The sequence below is a fragment of the Vipera berus genome, assembly GCF_964194415.1.
Source record: "Vipera berus genome assembly, chromosome: 6".
Classification (NCBI taxonomy): domain Eukaryota; kingdom Metazoa; phylum Chordata; class Lepidosauria; order Squamata; family Viperidae; genus Vipera; species Vipera berus.
The window spans coordinates 11,345,790-11,372,445 of NC_138208.1; the positions used below are offsets into that span (position 1 = coordinate 11,345,790).

Genomic DNA, 26,656 nt, shown 5'->3' on the forward strand with positions numbered 1-26,656 from the left:
TGTCTGGATTACAAGTGAAGTTTGAGTAAGTGGCTTATTAATTAGTGCCTGTGGCCAGGCATGTGAGGAACATCAATCACAGTGAAGTCCTGGCAGAAGAAGCAGGATGTAAGTGGAAATCAAAAGAAAAAGGAAAAAAAATGTGACATAAATATCCCTCCACTTTGCTCTGCATACCTAACTTAACCAGGGATACCAATAAAAATAATAATAAAAAAAATAAAAAAGATCGGTTATTTCACATGCTAATCAGATTTGGTAATAAATCCACTGTTTTAAAGAATACAAAAAGAGGCTTTAATTTTATCAGCCCTATAAAACTGTTGACTTTAAATGCACCATTGCTTTTTATAGGTCCTCGGCAACATTTTTGGCATTTAATGAATGAAATCACCGTTTATAATGTTTCCAAGCAAGAACCTGAAATTCCGATTCAAAGATGACCAGAGGTGAACTGAGTTTTGTTCAGAGGATCTCCTTTGATCATGGTCACTCTAATAATTTATTAGGGCACTGTTTGCTTTCAATAAAGGAGAAATGTTTGCAGCTCAGGGTTCAAATGAAGGGTCCTTTGAGCCTGGTTGTTTTCTTGCAGACGTTTCATTACCCAAACTAGGTAACGTCATCAGTGCTAGTAACTAGGCTAGACTAACACTGATGACATTACCTATTTTGGGGTAATGAAACGTCTGCAAGGAAACAACCAAGCTCAGAGAGCACCAAGGATCCCTCAGTGTACATTTTAACTGAAGATAAAGAATGCATGCATGAACACCTGAATAGTCTCTATCATCAAAGGTCATTGATATTAAAGGACAAGGCTGGAAGATTTGTCCCAAGTTTGGAAAATTAGTTATATAAATCTATTGGGCTAGGAACTGTGTAGAGAGAGTTTCCTCCTTTAAATTTCTGGGAGTCTACCTCTGTGAAGATCTGACCTGGAAAGTTAACACAACTCAGGTGGCTAGAAAGGCCCAACAGAGGCTTCACTTTCTCAGGGTCTTGCGGAAGAACAGGGTAGAACAACAGCTAATGACCCTCTTTTACCGGTCTACTATAGAGAGCGTCCTCTCGTATGGTATTGTGGTTTGGTATGCTGGTCTGACAGCCGCGGACAGGAAAGTATTACAGAGGGTAGTGAGCACAGCACAAGACATTGTGGGCTGTTCCCTGACACCACTGGATGACAGCGCCAGGGCTCGTTGCCTTGGAAGAGTGAGGAAAATTCTCAGGGATGACTCACACCCTGGACAGTATCTCTTTACTCTCCTACCATCCGGTAGGAGATATAGGAGTATAGCCAGCCGTACCAACAGGCTGAAAAATAGCCTTTATCCGTGGGCTGTTAGGCTTTTAAATGGGACATAATCTTATACAGAATTGACTTGGGAGGCCGGTGTGTGGTGTAGTTGGTTCACATAGTGTGGTGGGATGGAGGGTTTGTTGTCACTGTGTGTTGGGGGGAGAGAGCACGGGGGGGGGAGGCTCAGCTAATCTCAATGTACACATGTTGTACTTTGACAATAAAGGGTTATTTATTTATTTATTTATTTATTTATTTATTTATTTATTCATTCATTCATTTATTTATTTATTTATTTATTTATTTATTTATTTATTTATTTATTTATTAATTATCTGTCCAGACATTATCATTACTGTGCTCCAGTCAATTTTTGTGTTTCTGTGGGATCCAGTTTCCATCTTGGTGGAGCTTCAGCATGCACAGATTGTCATCCTGTAGATCATGGTCAGTGAGGGCTTGAATCTGAATCCTTCTACAATTTAAACATTATATCGAATAACAGCTGATTTGTGATTTCTGGGATATAATGTAATAGAGTGTTTAAACTGAAGAAGGATTCAGATTCAAGGCCTCATTGACCATGGGCTTTGTGCCAGTTAACCCAATAACTTCACCTGGTTCTTTCTGTAGGATAAAATAAGCAGAATTTCCTATGTATGTCACCTTTCACTTGCATAGGGGAAAAAGAATAACAAAGGGCCAATGAAAAAGAATAAAGTAATAATGACTAATACTGTTGATGCATTTGTACTGCTATCATATCGTCCTGCACAGACCAAAGAAAAGTGCACGATAATGAGCTGAATTCTCCATTATTCTCTTTCTAATTCATCAATCTATGAGTAGTAAATTTTACTGTGTTTTCTTTCTTGTAGGAATTACCATATAATAGCAAATTTTCAAACTTCTTATCTTCGAAATTCTCCTTTCATTGTGTATAAGGAAGTTTGCTGTTCAAACTTTCCCAAAGGGGAAAATAACTGTTTGTTAAATATACATACGTACGTACGTACATACATACATACTTATAATACAGTGCTGTCAATTTAATATAGCATAAGAAATGTTGGATTCCAGACTTAAGTTGCACTTTTTACAGGAATCTGTTTCTAGATGTCACTGAGGTTCTGATGAATATAAAGCATATGAAACATTAAATAAAACTGTTTTCTGTAGAAAGTTAGCAAAATTTCCTGCAGCTGTTTTGTGCTGATTTATAAAAAAGAGATTATGTATTGATACTTTGGTGGTCTACAATGTAATTTTATGTCTATCTAGAGTAATACTTTTAAGAGGTCTTCTATTGAAACAATTTCTAGAATGATAACCATTTGACTTGTTGCAGCAAAAACCTGGAGTCTGGCTCATCAAACTTTGTTTAATCTTAAAAAGTTCTGCAGGGGCCTTTGTTATGTATTACTAGGAGAGCTTACTCAGAGATATAATTATCCTGAGTTGCTTCTTATTCTCTTTTTTGTTCAAGAGAAGGCTCCAGTTTTCTATGTGATTATTCACTGGCTGTAAACAATCTTTCAAGGTAAATGATCTCCCTCCCATTTGACAATCTTTATGTAGGTTTCTATGATCCAAGTGCAAAGATAAACAGAGATTTTATTGCTATTTCCTTGTGCTGCCAAGCAAGGCACTTCAAGGCGAAGTACACTGTTAAGAGTGGAAGAGTTTAATAAGTGGTGGGTGCTAATAAAATGGTTATTTGTAGTGAAAAGAAGGTTCTAGAAATGCAGCAAGGCACATGGCAAGTCTTTGAGACCTAAAAGGCTAACAAATTCATTGTGGTTGTAATTGATCCAGTCGGAGAAGGAGACTAAATGGAGAGTCAAAATCCTAGACTCCCCTGTTTTAGCTAAAGGAACAACTTCCTGTACTTTATGAAAGATGCACAAAGGAAGTTTATCACTTCATCAGCCAAATTATATCTCTGCATTCCAAGCAGGATCAGTCAGGACTTTTTGATTCTCATCAGCTGCCCGTGGTGTAAATACAGTTTTAAAAAGGTGAGGAAGTAGTTTTAAAAAATGAACATGGGAATATAATAGCCTAGTTGGGTCTTCATTACTAACGTGCTGTTCTATGTGAAAAGATAAGATCTGCTGCTGGGTTGCCAAGAATAGCTTTATATGGATTATAGCATCACCGATGGAGAACTTTGCAGATGTTTTCAAGTCCCACCTTCGTGTCAACATAACCAGATGTTTCCGAGTAGTCCGGTAACATCTAAAACTTCTTGAACTGGACCTGTTTGTTTGTAAGCCCTCATGAAAATTGGCCTTTCAATAACATCTTGCAACTCCCAACTTCTTTTTTGTAGTCCCCCCCCACCCAAAAAATCATATTTTTGAATTTGAGGGGCAAAATGCCAAGAAACAAAGTCATGTTCTTTTGAGTTTAAAAAACAATTTAAAATCGTTAAATTTTGTACGGTACTACCACATGTAGAAGATGGGATAGAATAGTTGAAGGGATTTTGGTTGGACGTCAGGAAGAGCTGGTCAACCCTGGAACAGACTGCAGTGCTTCTTAACTTTAGCAATTTTAAGATGTATGGACTTTAAGTCCCAGAATTCCCCAGCCATCATGGTTACCTAGTGATTCTGGGAGTTGAAATCCACACATTTTAAAGTTACTGGGTTTGAGAAACATTCTACTGGGAACTCTCCTTCACTTTAAGTTTTTAGATGGACTGACCATTTGCAAATTTGGTCCTCTCTTCACATGACTTAAGTCTTCCTATTCACCAACAACTTTTAAAAAAAAAGTTATACTTTTCTTACTTTTTTAGAATGACATAGGAGGTCAACGCAGCCTAATCAACAAGTGGACAACATTCCTGAAAGCAAGGCTGGTTTGCTCCATCCCAGGTCCTGAAGGAGCTGATACATATTTTGATGAACTTCGTAAGTGAATTTCAGTTGCAACTAATTCTTTTCTTCAGTCCTAGAACTGTAGAGTGCAGAGTTCAGTGAAGTCAGCAGTGCGAATTTAGAAAAACCTGATCTATTTGCCTTGGAAGAGAAGTCATATACTTACATACTTTGGAGGGGGGAAAAAGAATAAAACAGAGTTTATAGAAAATCTTGTTAAATAGAACTTACCTGGAAACTGCTTCTGGTTGAGTAACAAACTACTTATCTGGACAAAAAGGTAGAATGTACAATTAATGTTTCATATTAGGAGAAGTAGCAAGGGCAGATGTAATTTTTGCTATTGTGGTAGCAATAGCACTTAGACTTACATACCGCTTCACAGTGCTTTACAGCCCTCTCTAAGCAGTTTATAGAGTCAGCATATTGCCCCCAACAATCTGGCTCTTCATTTTACTGAGTCAACCCTGAACCAGTGAGAATCAAACTGCCAAACTGCTGGCAGCTGGCAGTCAGCAGAAGTACCCCTGCAGTACTGCATTCTAACCACTGCGCCACCAGGGCTTCCAAAATAAAATTAATTATAAAGAGATCAGATTTTTTTAAAAATAGAATACCAATCAAGAATTCTTGAATTCTTTTACACATTCTAGATCTCAACAAATGAAATATATGTTTGACTTTCTACTGAAAAATAATAATGGAAAACATACTTTAGACTGCTTCTTATGAGTATTTTATTTGACTTAAGAGTAGAAAACCACACAAGACTTTTGCAGGAAGAAAAGAATATGAAGAAAAATTCTCTCATCCCCCCCCCCCCATGATAAAGGTTAGAAACAGCTAGGTAGTTTGAAGCAGAGCTGTGGCTAAGTTAGTGAATCCAGGTTCATGGGTTATTCAGAGGAAAAATAGAAAAAAAAATAGGTTGTGATATGTTACCTCATTGTGTTTACTTGCTTAATTACATCTTTTTCAGTCCTGAAAACAAGGATTTCAAGACTAAAGTAACGATGAATCACAACATATCATTTCAGAGCACAACAGTTAAACTGCTGGAAGTTTAAATCATCTCAGCTCTTTGAAATTTTATACTTTTGTCTATAGTATCTTCAAACATAAAAAAATAGCACTTTTAGAGTTTGGGCAGACAAACATGTTTTAACCATGTGCAAAGCATTAATCATTATCAATTCGTGGGGTAGTTACCACTGAAGTCATCTAGTAATTTTAAACAGACATAGTACACCTGGGAATAAACAAGATCATATAAACTAAAATTTGGATGTTGTATATATGTGTCTGAGTCTGTACATGTGCCTGCCTGCCTGCTTTTTTGTTTTGAAATATTAACATCACTTGCCATATAATAAAGTGCATAAAATCTGAACACAAAATAATGTTATCCATTGCAGAAGACATATTCTTGCTTTCCACAAGAGATGAAAGGAATCCTATGGTGTATGGTGTTTTCACAACCACCAGGTATATTTCAAGCCTTAAATCCAAATTTGTATAAGAATTTTTTTAAAAAAATCCTCTGAGTTTCCTTGATGGATTGTGCTAAATTATTCAGCTATAGATTGAATTATAATAAATATTTTTTTTTTACCTTTTACAAGAGCTCTAGAAGGAGGGGAGAAGCAGAAAATGGGTGACTTAAAGGAGAATATTTGTAGCTCAGGGTTGAAATGAGGGGTCTTTGGTGCTTTCTGAGTTGGGTTGTTTCCTTGCAGATATTTCATTACCCAAACTAGGTTACATCATCAGTCTAGATACAGGGGTGTCAAATTGCCAGCCTGTGGGCTGGACGCATCACAAGGAAACCATGCCCACCCCATTGCTGGCAATGGGGAAAAAGTTCTGATAGATCGCATGACATCATGTGACATCGTGAGTTTGACGTGTCTGGTCTAGAAGAAGAGGGGCTTGCGGAGAAGAGGAGGAGGGGGAAGACTGTGGGGTGCTTGGTGCTCTCTGAGCTGGGTTGTTTTCTTGCAGATGTTTCACTAGCACTGGTGATGTTACCAAGTTTGGGTAATGAAACATCTGGAAGAAAATGATCCAACTCAGAGAGCCGCAAAGACCCCGTCAGTTGGTGACTTACTCACCTAGGGAGAAGCAATTGGTCTCGAGATGAGAGGGTTGGGTTGGCTTTGGAGAATCAAAATTTCCATCCTGTTCCCAGCCACGAGGGTCTCTGGGTGGGCTTGGACCACTCATGTTCTTTGAGGTTCCTCTTGAGATTATGAGCTCTGCATCTGAGGGAGAGAAAAGGGTGAAGAAATGTAGCATAACATCTGAATGCAGTCTTGATGTTCTGTACTGCTTATCCTTTTCTGTTCTGCAAGATTTAGCAGAAAGTATTTTCAAAAAGGGCTGTGTGGATAAAACCCAATCTTTATAGGCCTTCAGAAGAGTTTTCCAGGTGCTGCCTTCTGATATGTACCTGAGACAAATGAAAAGTTTTGTGGAAACAGTGCTTGGTGAAGTATCATGTCAGGCTTCTGCTCAAAAAGGTCTTTCGTGGAAGGCCGTTTTGAGAAATTAAAAAACTCTTTGCATAGATCTGGCGTAAGGATTGACGGTTCCTTATCTTAACTTCTGAATTCTAAGTGGGCATGAGAATTTGAGAAAGCAAGCATAGATTTTGCACCGGGATGGCTCAGATGAATGTTTTCATGCTTCTCACCCTTTAAAAACATCTTCACATCCATCATTTCCTCTAGAAACCCCTCTGTTCCCATATATGACACAATTCCCTGAATGGAAAGAGGCAGCTTTTGAGAGACTTCTTTAATAATGAGATATATTGGACAAGTCCAACTCGAACGTTGCTTAATTTATTCCTGAGAAACATAGCCATCTCTTCCAGTTGCAATTTCAGGGTTAAAAAAAAAAATCAGTGATGGTTAATAAGCTGCTTTCCAAGCAAACTTGTCTACCATTAACAATTTATTCTTTGAGGAATTTAAAAAAAAAGTGACACTGTCTCTTTTCCAGTTCTGTGTTCAAGGGGTCGGCGGTTTGTGTCTACAGTATGGCCGACATCAGAGCAGTTTTCAGTGGCTATTATGCCCACAAAGAAAGCGTGGACCACCGCTGGGTTCAATACGATGGGCGAATTCCATATCCTAGGCCTGGCACAGTAAGTATCACTTCCCAAATTGACCCCCTTGGTAAAAAAACAAACAAAAAAAAACACCTCTTCCATTATTGGGTTCGCTTGAATGGATGTTCATTTCCTTCCAGAATATTTTAAATTCTGCTTTTGTTCCTTCTTCAACTTGACAACGTGGTTTTGTTCTATTTTTTTTTCCCAAAAGTTCTTCTGGTCTTTGAGATTGCATTGATCAGACTGCCTGTTTTCTGACTGTCTTTCTGCTCTTCTGCTTTTTGTCTGATTTCCTTGGGGAAGTAAGTGGAGATCAACTTTGGAAGCGCCAGCATCTCATCCACAGAATACTTTGCTTTGTCAAATGTTAAAACACACAAGCACACATGTCTTATATCTTGCAATTCCCTTGTGTTCTTACTCTGTTCACAATATTTTTTTTTAAAATTAAAACCACTAAATGTGACCTCTTAGTGGCCTGCATTTCTGCAGAACAATAAACAATGGCTGGCTTTATTTTTATAGTAATGAACATGAGTTATGGCAATACAGCAATATATAAAAACCTTTATTTACCCACCTGATAAATAGCACTTTTAAGGTAGTAGTCACTCGAGGTAGATATATTATCTCAGATATATGAAGATCCTCTTTCAGGGGAACATTCCATTTATTTATTTGGAAATAAATTTTATTAGAAGTGTTTAAGAACAAACTAAATTAGAACAGAAAAAAAATGAAAAAGTGAAAAAGAAAGAAGAGCAGCATTTGATTTCTGTATACCAGAGGATTTTCCATGTGTCCTATTAAAATGATCTAAATACTTTATACTAAAACGATCTAAATAGAAAACATGGGAAATTCATCTGGTATATAGAAATCTAATGCCACACTTTATTATTTTTTCTGTTCTAATTTAGTTCATTGTAGTTCATTCTTTGCTGATTTCTAATTAATGCAAGGAGAAAAAGCAGGGAGAGATGGATGAAATACTTGAATCTAGGAGTTTTGAAGCGCGTGATCGTAATTTGAGTGGATCAAAGAAATGTGCTGTGAATCATATTCGTTCAGGACTAATTGCAGATGAAGCACTTAACTTATTTAGAACATGTTTTAGCGTCTTTTAAGCACGAGATGTTATCTTCTGTTTGGCCACTCGGTCTCCAGGCTGCGAGAGACCGTCAGACTCTGGGCAAAATATTTCTCCTGGTTTCTGAATGCGGCCTTCACAGACGGAAAAAGATGCTCCTCACCTCAGAATCCTAAAAGTTTCCTCGACTGCCCTCTGCTGTTAACTTCCGTGGGGACCGTTGGTCGAAAACTACACTGGGTAGGATAGGATGAGGCAGGTGAATATCAGCCCCACAAGAAGAATTAGAAGTTTGATGCATCCGAAGATCAGTAAGCAAATCTGCGTCATTTTATTTTCCAGTTTGGTGAAGTAAAAAAAACAAACAAGTCCTGTTGTGTGCGCTTGTGTGCTGCACTTTTTTTTCATGTGAGCTTTTTCTAACACTTGTATTTACTCAGGGAAATGTCAAAATGTCACCTATTTGGGTGCTTGCGTTTTCCTGATTTTATCCATGTGACTCTTCTGGGATACAAAGAGTGCAGAAAAAGCGCCACGTTGCAAAGAGACTGGCTTGGATCTGATTCTCATCCAGATGTGAGGAACATCTGGGCAGCTCTTCTGATGTACCCACCTGAGAACTATTGTGGGGGGGGGAGGACAGTTTTAGGAGAAAATTTCAGCCTGGTCGTTGCCTCTACCAAGTAGTTCTCTTGCTTCCTTTTAAGCCAGAAGGGGCAATTAAAAAAACCCAAATAAAAAGCATGGGCCACTGTTCCTACACTGATTTTAGAATGTTAAAATATAAATACACATTCGGAGTGTGACACACATTCAGTACTGCTCCTGATGCTTGGATAACTTGTGGATTGTTTGTGTCTTCAGTTAGAGTTTATGCTTTTTTTTCTTGTTTTTTTTTAAAGAAAGCTCACTTGTTTTTGTTCTGAAAATTTTCTTCTCTTCATCCACCCTTAATATGTTCTGGGTTTTTGTTTTTTTTCCCTCCCAAATGAATCATTGCTGATTAAATAATCTGTCCCCTCCCTGAATCTTGTAAATCTTGTTGTATTTCATGGTGGCTTGTACTTTAGCAACCATGGTTGTGGGTTTTTTTTATTTCTTTCTTTCTTTTTCTTGGAGGTGGGGGGGGATTTTTTCCATTTATCAAAAGAAAAGAAAAAATAACCCAAGCCCTCTTTCCAGATTTTCCCTAGTTTTAACAGCTTAAATGATGTTTTCGAGAGAAATATGATACTAAATGTTAAAGGCAAATCCTAGGCTAAGAGCAGAGCCAGCGTTAAGCAGAACATGAGCTGATGATTCTAGATGCCACCTGAACTCACAGTTTTATTTGATGCAGAATCAGGCAATAGCTGGAGTGCCCAGTCTTCCTTTACAAAAATATTTTTTCTTTGAAAGAAAAAATAACATCGATTTTACCTTGACTTGCTTGCTTCCTGACAATTTTCCCTGCACGCAAGCCCTTTCATAAACTAAACATCAGGTGAGTTAGTGGAAGTTCAACTTTTTTACATTACTTTAAAACAGTGGTTTTTTTCTTCCCACCTTGGTTACTTTAAGATGTCTGGACTTCAACTCCCAGAATTCCACCGCAGCTGCAGCATTTAATACTTGTTGTCTGCTTGCATTTTAAAAACTAGTATTTCAGAGAAAATCCTGCTAGCTTTTTCCATAGGAGTTTTTGGCTCTTTTTGGAAAACATTGGTTACCAAAATTCAACAAAATAAATAAAGAATATCTATCTATCTATCTATCTATCTATCTATCTATCTATCTATCTATCTATCTATCTATCTAGGTCTGCCTGCTGTTTTATGACCTCTGGAATGAGGGTTCCTCTGAAATTTAAACCCAGAGGGATTTCAAAGGACCTTGAAGTCCTGATCTTTGGCCAGACTTTGCCCTTTGATGACCTTCCTTCCCTCCTTCCTTCCTTCCTTCCTTCCTCCCTCCCTTCCTTCCTTCCTTCCTTCCTTCCTTCCTTCCTTCCTTCCTTCCTTCCTCCCTTCCTCCCTTCCTCCCTTCCTCCCTTCCTCCCTTCCCAGCACACAGATAAAAGGCTGCTGCTACTGGATGGGGGTCAAATTCAAGGCAATGTCTTGGGTCAAAAATATATATATATATCAGGTGACTATACTTAAAAGACGCTTGCTCCTTGGGAGGAAAGCCATGGCAAATCTAGACAGCACACTAAAAAGCAGAGACATCACCCTGTCAACAAAAGTGCGTATAGTCAAGGCTATGGTCTTCCCAGTTGCAATGTATGGCTGTGAAAGCTGTACCATAAAAAAGGCTGAGCGCCAAAAAATTGAGTCCTTTGAACTATGGTGCTGGAGAAGACTCCTGCGAGTCCCTTGGACTGCAAGGCGATCAAACCGGTCAGTCCTAGAGGAGATCAACCCTGACTGCTCTTTAGAAGGCCAGATCCTGAAGCTAAAACTCCAATACTTTGGCCACCTAATGAGAAGGAAGGACTCACTGGAGAAGAGCCTAATGCTGGGAAAGATTGAGGGCAATAGAAGAAGGGGACGACAGAGAATGAGGTAGCTGGATGGAGTCACTGAAGCAGTAGGCGTGAGCTTAAATGGACTCCAGAAGATGGTAGAGGACAGGAAGGCCTGGAGGAACGTTGTCCATAGGGTCACGATGGGTTGGACACGACTTCGCAGCTAACAACAACATACTTCAAAAGCATCAGACTTGGCTACCAGCTGTTTCAGATGGCGGAGATGCCCAGAACTCTTTGACAGCAATAGACTGAAATTGCAAGACTGCTTCATAAAGAAGCAGCTGAGACATTCACTTATTGAGTTGCCTCTGATAAGTTAATTGGGGATGTCCAGAAGAGGTTTTTTTTCTCTCTCTCAAACTGGACACAAGTCCCATTGTGTGAAAGTGTTTGCCCATAGTGACGTACAACATAATCCATAATTCAATTATGGAATGTACTGTGTCAACATGTGATGATAGAGAGCGTCTGCAGTGGATATTAATAATGATGTATAAATAGAAGTTCCTAAATTAGAAACGAAATTCCTCTGTGAAACAAATAGTAAAGAACGGGGTCTTTTCTGTGCCTGCTTGTGGATGTCTGGCCGGCCACTGGAGGCACAAAGCATTACTCAGAGGCAGAAGTATGCACAACAGATAAGATACAATTCAGAGCCCAGCTCAGAGAGAATTCTGAATTAATTCTGATTGCTTTGCAGACTGAACTGGCATCTCGCTTGAGAAAAACCCACCGTTTCATATTTCTCACTTGAGTGCCAAAAAGAAATCAGCAATCGGCCATTAGCAAATTGAAGGAATTAAATGTAATTTGTAGGCATGAAGTCTGTAAAAATTCAGACAAACTCTGCCTGGGTTTCTTTGGAAGGAAAATGGCTTTTAAATATTGGAGGGTGTTGTTGTTTTTTAAAAAAAGAGTCCATGTAACGAATTGTATTTCACGGCAAAGTTGGACGACATTTTGGGATCATTCTGTACCTTGAGATTTTATGCATCAGATTTTTTGGTAAAGACAACATTTACTGATTGGGGTATTAAAATTACTTTTTCATTGTTTATCTGAATGTGCCATGCATAATAAGAACCCTTAACAAAATCCTTCCAATAATCCCAAACAATGGGTGTACTCCCAGGCTAGAATGTGATATATTTTCTCTAAAAGACTAAAGAAAATGTTTGGGAGGATTTTTTTTTAGAATGTATCCCTCTTCCTGTTGTGGGTGCTTTGTTAGATCTTTAGTTGTGTGTTTTGCATGGCAGTGCAGTGTTGGAGTAAAGCACTTTGTTCAGGGACAAGCCTCTTCCTGTTTGTAAAGCTTCCACGAAGGGGCTTGTGCGCATGGGTTGCCTATCACAACTGCACGATGAAAGCTTTGCCGGATTGCAAAAAAAGGGGATCCGGCTGCCATCTTGATCTTTTTTCTCTGAGGATGCTCCTCTCCCCAATTTTGAGCAATGACTGACGTGAATGGAGCCCTAAAGGAGTTTTTGTCGGTCACAATTTTTTCAACAAACCACGTTGATCTGTTTGACACTTTATTGATTTATATGTTTATTTCTGTCTTTGCCCTTGCTATTTTTACAAATAACTCAAGGTGGCAAACCTACCCAATGCATCTTCCTCCTCCTCTTTCCTTCCCCAACAACAACCCTATGAGGTGGGTTGGGCTGAGAGAGAGGGACTGGCTGACTTTCATGGCTAGAACTCAGGGTCTCCTGCTTTCTAGGCCGGTGCCTTCACTACTAGACCAAACTGGTTCTCTGTAACTCCTGAAACAAAGAGGAATAATAATAATAATAATAATAATAATAATAATAATAATAATAATAATAATAATAATAATAATAATAATAATAATAATAATAACAACAACAACAACAACAACAACAACAATAATAACAACAACAACAACAACAACAACAACAAAACAACAACAACAACAACAACAACAACAACAACAACAATAATAATAATAATAATAATAATAATAATAATAATAATAATAATAATAATAATGGACGTGGCAGTGCCTGGAGACAGCAGAATAGACGAGAAAGAACTGGAGAAGATAACAAAATACAAAGACCTACAAATGGAAATAGAAAGACTGTGGCAAAGGCAAGCAAGGGTAGTACCAATAGTAATAGGCGCCTTGGGTGCAATCCCAAAAGAACTGGAGCACTACTTGGACACCATTGCCATTGACAAATTCGCCATCAGTCAATTGCAAAAGGCGGCCTTACTAGGAACTGCTTCCATCCTGCGATGATATCTGTAATACCATCAAACATCCACATCTGCCTACCCCAGGTCCATGGTAAGAACTCGATAGGTAGACAAAAATGCCAAATCCAGTCTGAACATCTGGCTGACTGTGTGATGATCAATAATAATAATAAAGTTGGAAGGGACCTTGGAGGTCATCTAGTCCAACCCAACATTTTAAACAAATCCTGGTTTAAAACCCTCAGATCACCCTCTAACCATGTCTCCAACTAGCCCAGTTACAAGCATGCCCTGGGGACCTCTTCTTGTGCCTCAGTTGTTATGGCACTGCTGCCATCCTGTCCCCCTGTGCTGATAAACGAAGCAGGCTTAAGCCATCTTTAGCTGATATTGAAGTAGCCCTCCCCTCTTATTCCAACACTGTCTAAGGCAGCCCAAAGGCTGTATAAAGCCTGTATCTTGGTCACTTGTTACCCTGATGGAAACTGGGTTCAACGACCAGGCTGCTAGATTTCATGTGGCATAAAGATTTCATGTTCTGCCAGCTCAGGAACGGCCTTCTGACTTTTTCTTGAGCTCCAGACGTATTCCAGAGCTTCCCAGATGATCACATCTGGTGCAGGATTTGAGATTTGGGGACGGCTTACACTGGTGTGAATGAAATTACAGAGTTGACATAGCTTACTTTAAACATTGGGACTTGGCTTCTGATTTCGTTAGGTGTTGACAAGATCACAACGGCGGTAAGCCTTTCCCCCTTCCTCTCTGAATTGTTAGCAGTCAATGGACGATGCACGTAAAAACCCATCAGAGATTGGGCAAATTCACATTCAACCTGAATTTGAACAGGACCTGGATTCAGAGTACATCAGGATGGGCTATTTTCACTCGTATGCATGGCGCTGCTTAACCTCCCACTCTCCCTGGATAGTCGAGGGTAATTGAGAGAGATGTTTGAGCTGGCAGAACTACTTGCTCCCTGTGGTTGGAGGGGAATTATTGAACAGCTGCTGCTTGGTGAATAGAAAGCTGAGAAGTTTCTTGGGCAGAGATAAAGAACACCCATATTCCATTGACGGTTTTGAATGAGCTGTTGAGGCGTTCGGCAACAGTATTATTTACATCTGCAATTATATCCTCTAAAGACTATTGAGGCTGTGCATTCCACGCAGAGACGGTGCCTATTATCTTTTGATCATTCGTTGAAGGACAGGCCTATGTGTAAGAATTCAGAAAATTATTCTCCACAGTATCCTCGTAGAGTTGGGAAGGCAATTTTCCAACTACTGCTGATCGTTATGAAAAACAAGAATGTGGGTTTTCTCCTTCTATTAAAGCTTTGGTTCTTCTTCCAAACGGGATGGGAGAAAAGGGGAAACCTCTTAGAAACCTTTTTTTAAAATAACATTTTTATTAATTTTCTGATTTTACATTTAGGTATTTAAAAAGCAACGTGGTGGCTGGGTTAATCAATAGTTCAGTAACATACAAAAATCTTTAGTACAAATCTCAAACTACAAGCTCAAACATTTCCTCTCTTTTTCCCTTAATATCTATTATCTCATATTTAAGCTAATACAATTCTTATTATATCAGCTAAATAAAAACATCATTATTACATTTATCAATAATTTTTAGCTTATACATATCGTAATTACTTTTATATTCAATCTTTACATTCAATCAATGTCCTGTTATTGGTTTTTCCCAATTTTCAGTTTCCCGTCAATATTCAAATTTAACATTTGATATTTATAATTTCCAGGTTGTAGGTAACCAAAGCTTCCTTTATCTCAATTCATAAGAGAATCTAATATTCAAAATACACATCTTATCTATTTGGGTATACTCTTGTTCTATTTCCTAAAAGTTATCTATTTCCCCCCATCTTACATCATCTAATTAATAATACAGTATCCTCTTTAATAAATCATAGCACAATATATATATTATCTGAGTTAATCAACAAATCAAACATATTGATAATATTTTTGTTTCTTTTGGGTCTAATTTTTTAAGTATTAAACAAATAGCATCCTTATTTTCAACTAATTTCAAAATATTTTAAATTTAATGACTGAAATTTCCCTTATCTCAACTTCTCCCTTTGATCCTCTTATTAGTAATATGAAATCCCCTCTGATAAATCAAAACCCCAATTTTCTTCAGCCTTATTCTGGCTTTCTTTCTTTGCCAACTAGCCTTCCATGTCAACACTTTTAAATCATCAAATAAATCTCCCTCTATTATTATATATATTGTTTGGAATAAGAGAGACCATTTAGTTGCCATTTTTTTGGAAGGGCTAGCCCATTTGTATTCCTTAAATCGTCTTCCTATTATTCCAAATCCCCATAATTGTCCTGGTATGTTTATCTTCCATTCAGTCTGTTCTTCTTGCTCCTCAAATTTCTTCTGATTTATATAGAAAGTCTTTCCATTTTCAGTGTTGTCAGTCCCTTTTCTGGATATTCCATTGACTGTATTTGTTGGTCAATTGAGTCCTCTGTCTTAGTATTTGATTGTTTCACTTCTTCTGTTACCTTCTGCATTGTTAGTTCTTTAGTTGTAGTCGTAATTTGGGTTTGCATATCTAAGCTGACATCTTGTTCTTTTCTGTAACATCTTATTTCATCACAAGCTGAAAGGATGGTTTCATGTATTGCTTTCAACATGGAAAGAATCTTTTCCTGGTCTTCATCCATCTTCTCTTAATGGTACGTTAAGTTGAGGACTTTGAAATCAGATGATGAAAATAATTTTATAGCTGGGTATGGGACCTCTATTTCACATGTTTATAGTAAAGGTTGTTTGTCAAGTCAGATTTTATAATCCAAGGTATTTAATCATCTCAAATAATGACCAATATTCCTCAGATTAAAAAAAAAGTAGGAAGGCAATTCCCCACATACACCTCTAAAAATCAATAAAGGTTTACATTCATAGTTCAAGGAGGCCAGCCATGCCATCCAGAAGTTCTCTTTACAGCTGAACTCCTCACAGGTGGTGTTGATCAAAGTTAAAATAGTCTTATCTCTAATCTGGGCTTCAATCTCCTTTAGGCATAACAAGTTGTAATACCAAGCTTTACCACAAGATGTCACCGATGCTGCTTAAGGATTTTTAAGTCCAAAATTTTTAGTCCTTTTTCCAGTTTTATTTCTTTTTTATAGATAAAAACAAAGGTCTTCGGTGAAAATAAGAAAACCGTTGGTCCCCAGGTTTCAGAAACATATAAATCCAATTAGATTAAAGTTATTCTTTTAGTGCTTTAACTCCCCTGGGTAGTCAGTCGCCGCTGTTCTTACAGGGTGGGATAGAAATTCCCTTCCCTCTCTCCTCACAGGGGGAAAGATACTTTGGGAAGCTTTTACAGGAAGAAAAATACTTAGGATCTTAGAGAGAAGATTGGATCTCACCCAGTCTCATCCACGCTGCTTTACAAGTGCCTGGTGGTAAGTTTGACTTCGGCTGTCTACAGCTTAGTGAAGAGCCATATTGCTATGGCCGGTCTTTCCTCTGCAGGTTTGGAGGGCTGCCCCTGTCCCCTCCTTGCTTGTTGCCCCCACTGGGTGACTTTCGACCCTTTTCAGGGTCCCCCAGCAGAACGAAACCAAAGGAGGAAGACGGAACTTGCCCCCCAGCGGCAACAGCAACCGCGATGGCAAACCGGAAGTCCCTCTTAGAAGCCTTTTATTGTCTCTAGTATACACATGCCTCCTAGGTTGTGAACAGGTCCATAGCCTTCTAAAATGCAGCTTCCCTTCCAAACCCCAATTGCTTGCATTAATTAAGGTTGTTGAAATGTTTATTTTATTTCACAGCTGTTCTGTAATAGGCTCAGCCGTGTCCACTGTGAGGTTAAACATTCTGCTCTACAGAGTTCTTAACTTTTGTTCTGCTTTGTTAAAGAAACTAAATTGCTCTTGGCAATGTATTTCTTTTTATTTATTTATAAAATTCAGTTGGACTCTCCTCTTACCACAAGGTGATAGATACATAATAACCAGGAATAGTCTTTTTTTGAGGACAGTTAAATGTTTATAAATGCACACATTCCTCCTCCTTGTCTTCTGAACTGCTCTACTTTATGATTTCTGGGTATTTGTTATTCCAAATAGAACATACTTTCCATTCTCTGAGTATGGAAGGCCTATGTAAAGGCTTGTTTGCAGAAGTTTCAGTTTTAAAATAATAGCACTGGACACTGTCACACTTCACTGGGTTTTACTAGGACAGGATCCAAATGGAAGCTGTAGCATAATCAAAATGGGAATTTTTTTTCTGGCTTTCCATGTTGGCAACCTGGAGCAACATTTTAGATCATGTTAGAGAACTGTGAAGGAGACGATATTCCCCTAAGAAACAGTGTTCAGAAGACATGAAATACTCCACTTGAACCGTCACAGAGAGAGAGACCATTTAGCTTAACCCTACAAGTGTATGAATAGGACCAGATTCATTTAATGTGAGGATAGTTTGATCTATTTTCAACAGTTAATCTGATGAACTCTGGGTCTGGAGAACATAATGGCTTCTTTGTACAGAAATGTGTTCATCTCTCTCAATAAACAAAGAAAACGAATAAGAAAGGGTAAACTGCTTGTTTTCCCTTGGGTTTTAAGGTTGGGTGTATGTAGGGCCAAACTGGTAGACCAGGGTTTCTCAACCTCAGCAACTTTTAAGACGTCTGGACTTCAACTGGGACGTCTTAAAGTGGCTGAGGTTGAGAAACACTGTGTTTGACAGTTGTTGCAGCTATTAGAACTTAATCTGATTTTCCAGTCCCTATCAGAAAAAAATGTTCCTGACTTCCCACAGTTCAAATCAGTTGCCTGGACTTAAGCAAGTGGTGTGCTGCCTAAAATTACCTAAGTACCATTAGGCAACAATTTGGGGTATTTAAAAAAATGGACACAAACAACTCAGAAGATTCAATCCAGTTTTTTTGGATAGTTTCAGCATGTATCATGTTCTCTAAGCAATGCCAAACCTTAAGTGCTCAAGCACGTCCCAAAACCACCATTTTCTCCCCCCTGCATTTAAGCATAATAGATATGCCACGTGGTGTATTTGGCCCTGGAGCAAATGTACACAGGATGATTGCCACTTGGACTTGCTTAAAAGATCTGTGTCAAAATTGTGAATCCATCAACTCCAAAGAGCACCGTCTACTTTTTATAAATTGTCCATCTGCTTCATGTAAGAAGAGGCTTCTTGTATGTAATTGTTCCCCTTGGGAGAAAACATGGGTATTATCCATTTAATATGAGAAGATAATGGAGTATTAATATCCATTGGGACCACAGATAAGCAAGCCTACCATCTGATTTTGCTTTCAAGATGGGTGGACCTGGGTGGGGAATTCTGGGAGTTGAAGTCCACCCATCTTAAAGCTGCCAAGATTGAGAAACACTGCCTTAAAGTCATGGTCCTCCTCATCAAACTGGTGTAGAGTTTCTGGTTGGAGTATTGTATTAGGATTCCGAAAACCAGAGCAATGTTAAACGAAAAATGTCATCCCTCCTACCTGTCACACATGCACACTCTCCAAACTGCACAAAAAAGCTATTGGATTAATTAAGAGTCGTGGTGGCACAGTGGTTAGAATTCAGCATTGCAGGCTGAGTCTGCCCACTGCCAGGAGTTTGATCCTGACCAGTTCAAGGTTGACTCAGCCTTCCATACTTCCAAGGTTGGTAAAATGAGGAGCCAGATTGTTGGAGGCAATTTGATGACTCTGCAAACTGCTTAGAGAGGGTTTTAAAGCACTGTGAAGTGGTGTATAACTCTAATTGCTATTGTTTTTGCTATTAATGCTTTTAATATTCTGATGTGACCTTGCACTCACAATCAATAGCACGTGGTGTATGGTGACCTTGATCCAGAATAGGAATCGGGGCCAGGGAAACCAATCTTTCCTTAGTCCATTCTGACAGATTGTCATTGCTCATTTCTTGAGGGTGGACAATTTATTTAGTAATAGTCTAATTTGGTCACACCATCTCTGCAAGGCATCTGTAATAGTCCAATGTTATGTGAGAAATCTAAATATCAGGATTTAAGAAAACATGTCTATAGATGTTTTGATTCTGCATTATTTTCCAAGGCAGTAGCCACACTGGAGGCTGTAACAAAAGCATTTGTAAGGTTTTTAGACATTAATAGACTTATTGTGCATATAAATCTTTTTGAATACAGTTCATCAGGATCCAAGTGCTTTTCTAATAGCAACCAGAAGAGGGCGGTATTTATTAACTATTGAAAAATAGTTAATGAAGACATCTGGGCATTTGCTTTGACTAAATTTTTCAGCTACATGAAATTAAATGTTTGCTATTGGCAATGCCAGAGTAACTCTTTGAAAGTCCCTGGATAAGACAGTGCCATAGCTGAAAAGTGAGCCTGGATGAATCAGCCAGTTCTTTATCCCTCTGGTGCTGACTACAAGAATAGGAATTTAGATATTAATCCAAGGCTTTTAGTTCCTGACAGCCTCAGAATCTGTTTTTCCCCCTGACAGTATCAGAGAGTAAAATATGACATCTTTTCAGAAGATGAAGCCAAGAATATCTTTTACCACTGTTAAGAGCTAGGCATTTTCACATGAGAGAGACTATTTTAATATTTTGTGTACTAACAGCAACTAAAGCAATTTAACTTTTCAGCTTTAGATGCAAATTATTTCTCACGAGCAGGACAGATTCCCAAATGATGGCAGTTAAACTGCAGAAGCTTTTCTGTTGTGTGTGTGTTCTTGAACTCTTTAGGACCGTGGTGGCGAACCTATGGCACGGGTGCCACAGGTGGCACGCCGAGCCCTCTCTGTGGGCACACGCGCCGTCACCCCAATCCTAGGCCTTCAGCTGGGCTTTATAAAACCTTTTCGCTTTAGGCCTCCACCGCCAATTTCAACTTCTCGCGGGGGGGGAAGTTCTCGCAAAGTTGGAATTGATTGAACTTTTTGGTCCCACCCAGTCTGCCGTTACCACTGCAGCCACGCCCACCCAATGGGCCACACCCACCCAAAGGGCCACGCCCACCCAGCACCCAATGATACATAAGTGGGTTTTGGGTTGCAGTTTGGGGCACTCGGTCTCTAAAAGGTTCGCCATGACTGCTTTAGGAGATCGGCAAACAAGATGCAGGTTGTGTGAATAGACTGGATATCTTCAGACATAACTGAAGAAACCTGAAATGACTGGAGAACAGGACCAAATACACTTAGCAATGAAGATTTTGAATTTAGCAGAGACTGAAGTTCTGCTCCAGTGGTCCTCTCACTTGTAGCATGTTTAACTCTCTAGGTTTCCTACTTCTTTCCCCCCTTTTTTTTATCCATTCATTTCTCTTTCCCCTTCTCCCCTGAAACTGGGACTCCTGAGAATGTGGGGATGGTCATAACACAAGCAATCCTTGATTTACGACCGCAATCGGCCCCCAAATTTCTGTTGTTAAGTGAAACATTTGTTAAGCGAATGTGCCCCATGTTTTGACCTTTCATGCCACAGTTGTTAAATCAGAGATCTTCAAACTTGGCCCTTTTATGACTTTTGGACTTCAACTCCCAGAATTCCTCAGCCAGCATACCTGACTGAGGAATTCTGGGAGTTGAAGTCCACAAGTCATAAAAGGGCCAAGTTTGAAGACCCCTGTGTTAAATGGTTCACTGCAGTTGTTAAGTTAGTCATACACTTGTTAAGTGAATCTGGCTTCCCCACTGACTTTGCTTGTCAGAAGGGGCATGGCAACCATCATAAATATGAACCCGTTGCCAACAGCTGAATGTTGATCTCATGCCCATGGGGGATGGCTGCAATGGCCGTAGGTGTGAAAAAGGGTCATAAGTCACTTTTTTTAGTGATGTTGATTGGTCACTAAATGAAGAATTGTAAGTCGAGGATTAACTGTAGTGCTGGAGCAAACCAGCATGGATGGCCAGAAGGCTGACAACATTCAGGCCCCTTATCTTTGCTCCTCGCAACTAGCCAGGATCATAAACGCCTTCCGCGCTAAAAGAGATTGCCTCTTCTTTCTCGTCTCCGTCAGTGTCCGAGCAAAACCTACGATCCCTTGGTCAAATCCACCAGGGATTTCCCCGACGATGTCATCAGCTTCATCAAGCGCCACCCCCTGATGCACAGGGCGGCCCACCCAGCGAGTCGTGCCCCAGTCTTCACTCAGATCAACGTGGACTACCGGCTGACTCAGATCGTGGTGGATCGTGTCACAGCTGAAGACGGCCAGTATGACGTCATGTTTCTAGGAACAGGTAAGTTTAGGACAAAGAGACGTGTGCGACTTCCAAATTATTAAAAGACAAACTTTATATCTAATTTCCCCAAAGGCTTGTTTGGGATTGACTGAACCCTGAAACAAAAGAGATAGATTCATCACTTAATAATAAGCGATAGGATAACCAGAGCAGAGCAATTGCAGCATGCAATATCTAAAGGTACAGACAGATTCTGGTCCTCATGACAACACAACATATATTTTCAGAGGGAAGCAGATTGTCACTGTTGTTTGCTTATTTATTGATTTTTACTTCTCAACATCAGAAAGGCTTGGCTTCTGAGCAACTTGCAAAAGGTTGCATTTCCATACTGCACAAAGAGTGAAGATTCCTCTAGTTTTTTTTTTTAACTTGCAAAGTGACAAGCTGGTTTGGCTAGGTTGTTTTTTTTCCCCTCCAATATAATGGGAAACTCATATAAAACAGCTTTGTTGATCCTAATTTACCCATTTTGTATGTTCTACATCACTATTCCATTGGAATGTAAAGTATTCTTACAGCAAAGAAAAATGTTGTGTTAGAATTACATTACAGAAAATACACACACACACACACACACACACACATACACACACACAACTTTTAATAGGGACTTTTAGGCCCATACATTCGTCAGAGCTAGAAAAAAAGCTAATTTGGGTATGGAGGAAAATTGTGAAAAGCTACAATTGATATCCTGGTTCCTCTAATGGAAAAGAATTGCTAAATGAGAGAAACTAAGACTTTCTCTGAATCAGGGTTAAGACAAACTAAGGTTAAAGGTATTTGTAGCTGAGCATTATTTTTGCACCAGGCCTCTTTGAACTGGCTCTAACTATTCTGTCTTGCTCTTCATTATAATAGATGTCTGCAAGTTTAAAATAGTCAGTAGGTGGCAGTCCAGAGTTTTAGCAGAGAAGACTAATCTAGACTATGGAAAAATAAGATTCTTTTAACATGTTAAGAAACTAAAAAAAACTTGCTCCCTACTAAATCAACCTATGGCAGTTTTCTCAGCAATTAAACATAATAGCATGAAAGACTGAACAACATGTTTTTGCGGTTGGTTTTGAAAGAAATCTGAAACAAGCACTCAATTAATAAGGTTGCAAAGTGAATACACCCCCCCCCCCATTTTTAGCCTAGTCTCACCCACCAAATTGCAATGACAATTTGACTCTGAATTCTTTTTTGTTTATTAGAGAAATAAAAGACTCCAAACGTAAGAACTTCATAGATAAACAAAAATATTAGAAATAAGCACAGCAGGTAGAGGCTTCTGAAGATCTGTTGTAAATTATCCACTAATTCAAATTGCATAATGTTTAGAAAAGCTTATTTATCAGAACCTTGAAGTGGATACATAATGTTTCATCCATTTCAAGATTCTTAATGGGCATGAAACATACGTGGGGTTTCCCCCCCCCCAAGATGTAGTAGATACCCTTTAATGTTTATCCGCCAGTTGCAAATAACAGGTGAGTGGTTGTGAATATCTGTTCCAATCTGTGACCATTTTGTAAATGTTGTCAGACAATCAGGGCTAAGCAACTGGAAGGGAAGAAGTAGACAGCAGGAGCTGGCGGGGGGGGAGGGGGGAAGGGCTGAGACAGTCATATAATGCTTGTTAAGTCGTGGGCTCTGGTGAGCAGGAATGATGACACAAGATGGAGTACAGGGAAACTCATTCTTTTATTCTTGCTGGAAGTGTACTGGGGCTTGGGCCGCACCCAGCCACAATATATAGCCTAGCCCCTAGGTGGCAGCCAAGAGGTTTGAACCCACACTTGCCGCCTGGGGCTGACCAATTGCAGGACCGGAGACGGCCTGTCTGGGTTGCTGGAGAGCCGTTAGCTCCTCCAGCAACGCACGTGGTGTAATACCACAAGCCCAATACATAACAATGCTAAAGCTGGAGAAGGCCATTGGCCTGTCCGGCCACCCTGTGCTCTGGGCAGGAATCCAAGGGACGGTATCTCTGACAGAGGGCTGGGTAGAAAGCCCTTCTGACTCCAGCATCAAACTCTGCTAGAAGTTTTCGCTAGCATTCATCATCCACAAGGGGAGTTAGTCACATTCCTTGATTGCTTACTGAAAATGCCACCTTCAAGGGACCAAAAAACTGGGGTTCAGTCTGGGTGGCCAGAGTCATTTGAGAATTTGTAAAATCCAGGTAGGTTTTTGTAATTTGTGAACAAGGTGGTTCGGTGGAGCAGCTGCGCACCCATCAGGAACGTGGAGGGATTTTTTTTCCACTCCCGCTTTTAAGAAAGCTGATCACGTTTCGCTCTAATGGCAGCACCCAGCTAATCAGGGTCAATTTCAAAGAAAGCTATCCAGTCTGAGACGTGGTTATCACTGGGGTGGTTTTTTCTTGAGGAAATTCCAGGATTGGAAAGTTTAAAAGGCACCTTAGAAGAAAGCAGTGGCAGAGCTCTTCCGTATTAACATATTACATGTTAATAACACATTATTAATTTTAGCAGACAGATTGAAACAGAAACACAAAAGCACCATGTGAGGTGATAACCAATCTTAGATCTGCTTTTGGGAGGCCCAGTGGAGAGATGCCAAAATGGCCAAGACTCACAGCACCCTAGGTGTTTGTGGAAGCTCACAGCTCAAAGGGCAACACCAGGGTCTTAGGAAAACCTGACACCAAAACCTTATGACCTTGTTTCCATGGTACCAAGGTAGCAGGGCCTGAATTTGGCTGGATGGTGTATCTGTTTCTCAGGCAAACTGTCAGAACCCTGAAATGTAAACAAGACCCCGGGAAATATACATACAGATAAGCAGGTACCAGCTTAAATGATCTTGAGGTCCTCCTATAGTGTGTGAAGATTCCTCCCTTCTCTTTATTTATCAAGCAAGAGTGAAAAATAAACAACTTAGATATTATCATAACTCAGAATGAACTCTAAGCAGTGGAGCACCACACGGTTCCATCTTAGGCCCAGTACTCTTCAATATCTTCATAAATGACTTAGGTGTGAGAATAGAAGGAGAACTCATCAAATTTGCAGATGACACTAAACTGGCAGGAATAGCCAACACCCCAGAAGACAAGCTCAGGATCCAAAAAGTTCTTGACAGACTTGTGCAGTGGGCCCTATCCCTTCTTTACAGTGTGGAGAAAAGCAAGATTTTACACCTAGGCAGGAAAAAAACAAAGGTACAAGTATAGATTAGGTGAAACCTGACTTAAAAACAGTAGCTGTGAGAGGGATCTTGGAGTCCTATGAGCCAGCAGTGCGCTGCAGCAATCCAAAAAAGCTAATACAGTCCTTGGATGTATAAACGGAGGCACAGAATCAAAATCACACGAAGTTGTTAGTACTGCTTTATAAATCCTTAGTAAGACCAGACCTGAAGTGCTGCATCCAGTTTTGGTCATCACATAACAAAAAAGATGTGGAGATTTGGAAAAAGTGCAAAGAAGAGCAACTAAGATGATTAAGGGCCTGGAGACAAAAACGTATGAAGAACAGTTGCAGGAATTGGGTTTGGCCAGTCTAGGGAAAAGAAAGACTAGGTGGGACATGACAGCAGCATTCCAGTATTTGAGGGGCTGCCACAAAGAAGAGGGGGTCAACTTAATTTCCAAAGCACCAGAAGGCAAGACCAGAAACAATGGATGGAAACTAATCAACGAAAGAATCAACCTAGAACTAAGGAGAAGTTCTCCTAACAGTGAGGACAATTAACCAGTGAAACAGCTTCCCTCCATAAGTCGTAGGTGCTTCATCACTGGAGGCTTTTAAGAAGAGACTGAACAGCCACTTGTCTTAAATGGTATAGATTCTCCTACTGTTCTGTATCAGCTTGCTACCGGCCCTGCATAAAAGGCAGGGACAACCCCTTTTACAAGAAGGCAAGAGGCTGGAATTACGCCTGCCAAATTTATTGCTACAAAAACAAATGGAACAAGACAAACCAAGAAACAGGAGCTTTAAGAAACAGGAACTATCTAAGCGGTTGCCTTCAGCAAACCAGCCCTCCCACACATTCCCTTTATATAGAGTTCAGGGCGTGGCTTCTCTCTGCCTCTTTCCAAGGAGCCCCATTGCCTTCCTCTGTTTACTCCTAATTGACGGCCTCCTGCGTCGGGCGTCCTTGAACAGGGCCAGGTGTGGGTCATCTTCATCCACACTGTCAGGCTCACACAGCTGGGTCTCCGTGGTGACCAAGTGGGAGGGGCCTGGCTGAGGGCTCTCATCAGCAAGATCTTCAACCCCCTCAGCAAGGTCTTCAACACCCCCCTCCTCCTCTGAGTCGTCCGACCCAACTGCCGAACCCACAGGCTGACCCTGAATCACAACACCTACTTTTGCTGTGGATTGGACTAGAAGACCTCCAAGGTCCCTTCCAGCTCTATTCTGATTGAAATTGAAACTTCTGGAATCTTTGTAATATGAAGGAGAAATCAAAAGATGTCACCACACTCCTCAAAATGCAAACGGTCTTCTGCAACGCCACGGTACCATGTAGCTTCAAGAACTGAGCTTGATTACAGGGCTACTTTGTAAAGATGGCCCTTGATTTACAAGCTCACCTTTTCCACATTTCCTCAGACTGCATGTAACCAAACCTTCCCTTCATCTTGAAAATGTGGTGGATAGATCAGACTCAGCTTATTTTTTTCAACGTTCAGAAGTTGGTTTATTCATACAAGAGTCGTCTTCCCCTCTTTCAGATTAAGCGATACTGCACGAAATTTTAGCACTTTGGAAGGAATTTGACCAAAGTAGGAAATTGAATGTGGTCAGTTTACTGGAAACTATTTATCTCTCAATCATTCTTCTCATAACAAAGATTAATACTAACGGTATAATTACCTTCATCATGAGGTTTAAATTGAGTCAAATTAGCATACGAGGCAGTCAGTGTAATCAAAGGAGAAGCTTGAAGCAATGTCTGCAGTACCGCTAAGTTGAAAGATGGTTTTCTTTCCCTTAACTTTGGTCTTCAGTTACTTAATTTCAGGATCTTTTGTTTGTTCAATCACTGCCATATGAAAAGTTCCATGCGCACACAATGCAGGAGAGGGGAAATATAGGAAATAATTCACAATTGGGTTGCAGGGGAATTGGCATTGTTGCTGGTTGCTCGTTTGCATAATCCATTGACAATGTACCTGGAGGGCTTTTGGGGTGCATGAAAAGCACACTGGATTGATTTTATTTTATTTTAATGATCAGGAAAAGTTTCTAGTGCTTAGTCCAGGCCTTGTGCGTGGCGGAAACCTGTATG

General features: G+C 39.8%; 1 protein-coding gene across 1 annotated transcript in view; it reads left to right on the forward strand.

Annotated features, from left to right (window-relative positions):
- SEMA3D (semaphorin 3D) overlaps window positions 1-26,656 on the forward strand; it is a 137,298-nt gene that overhangs the window by 89,417 nt on the left and 21,225 nt on the right. Inside the window, exons 9-12 of the mRNA XM_081331001.1 lie at window positions 4,107-4,221; window positions 5,604-5,673; window positions 7,192-7,336; window positions 21,178-21,400. Of these exons, the coding sequence (XP_081187127.1) occupies window positions 4,107-4,221; window positions 5,604-5,673; window positions 7,192-7,336; window positions 21,178-21,400 (553 nt within the window). The remainder of the gene's footprint in view (window positions 1-4,106; window positions 4,222-5,603; window positions 5,674-7,191; window positions 7,337-21,177; window positions 21,401-26,656) is intronic.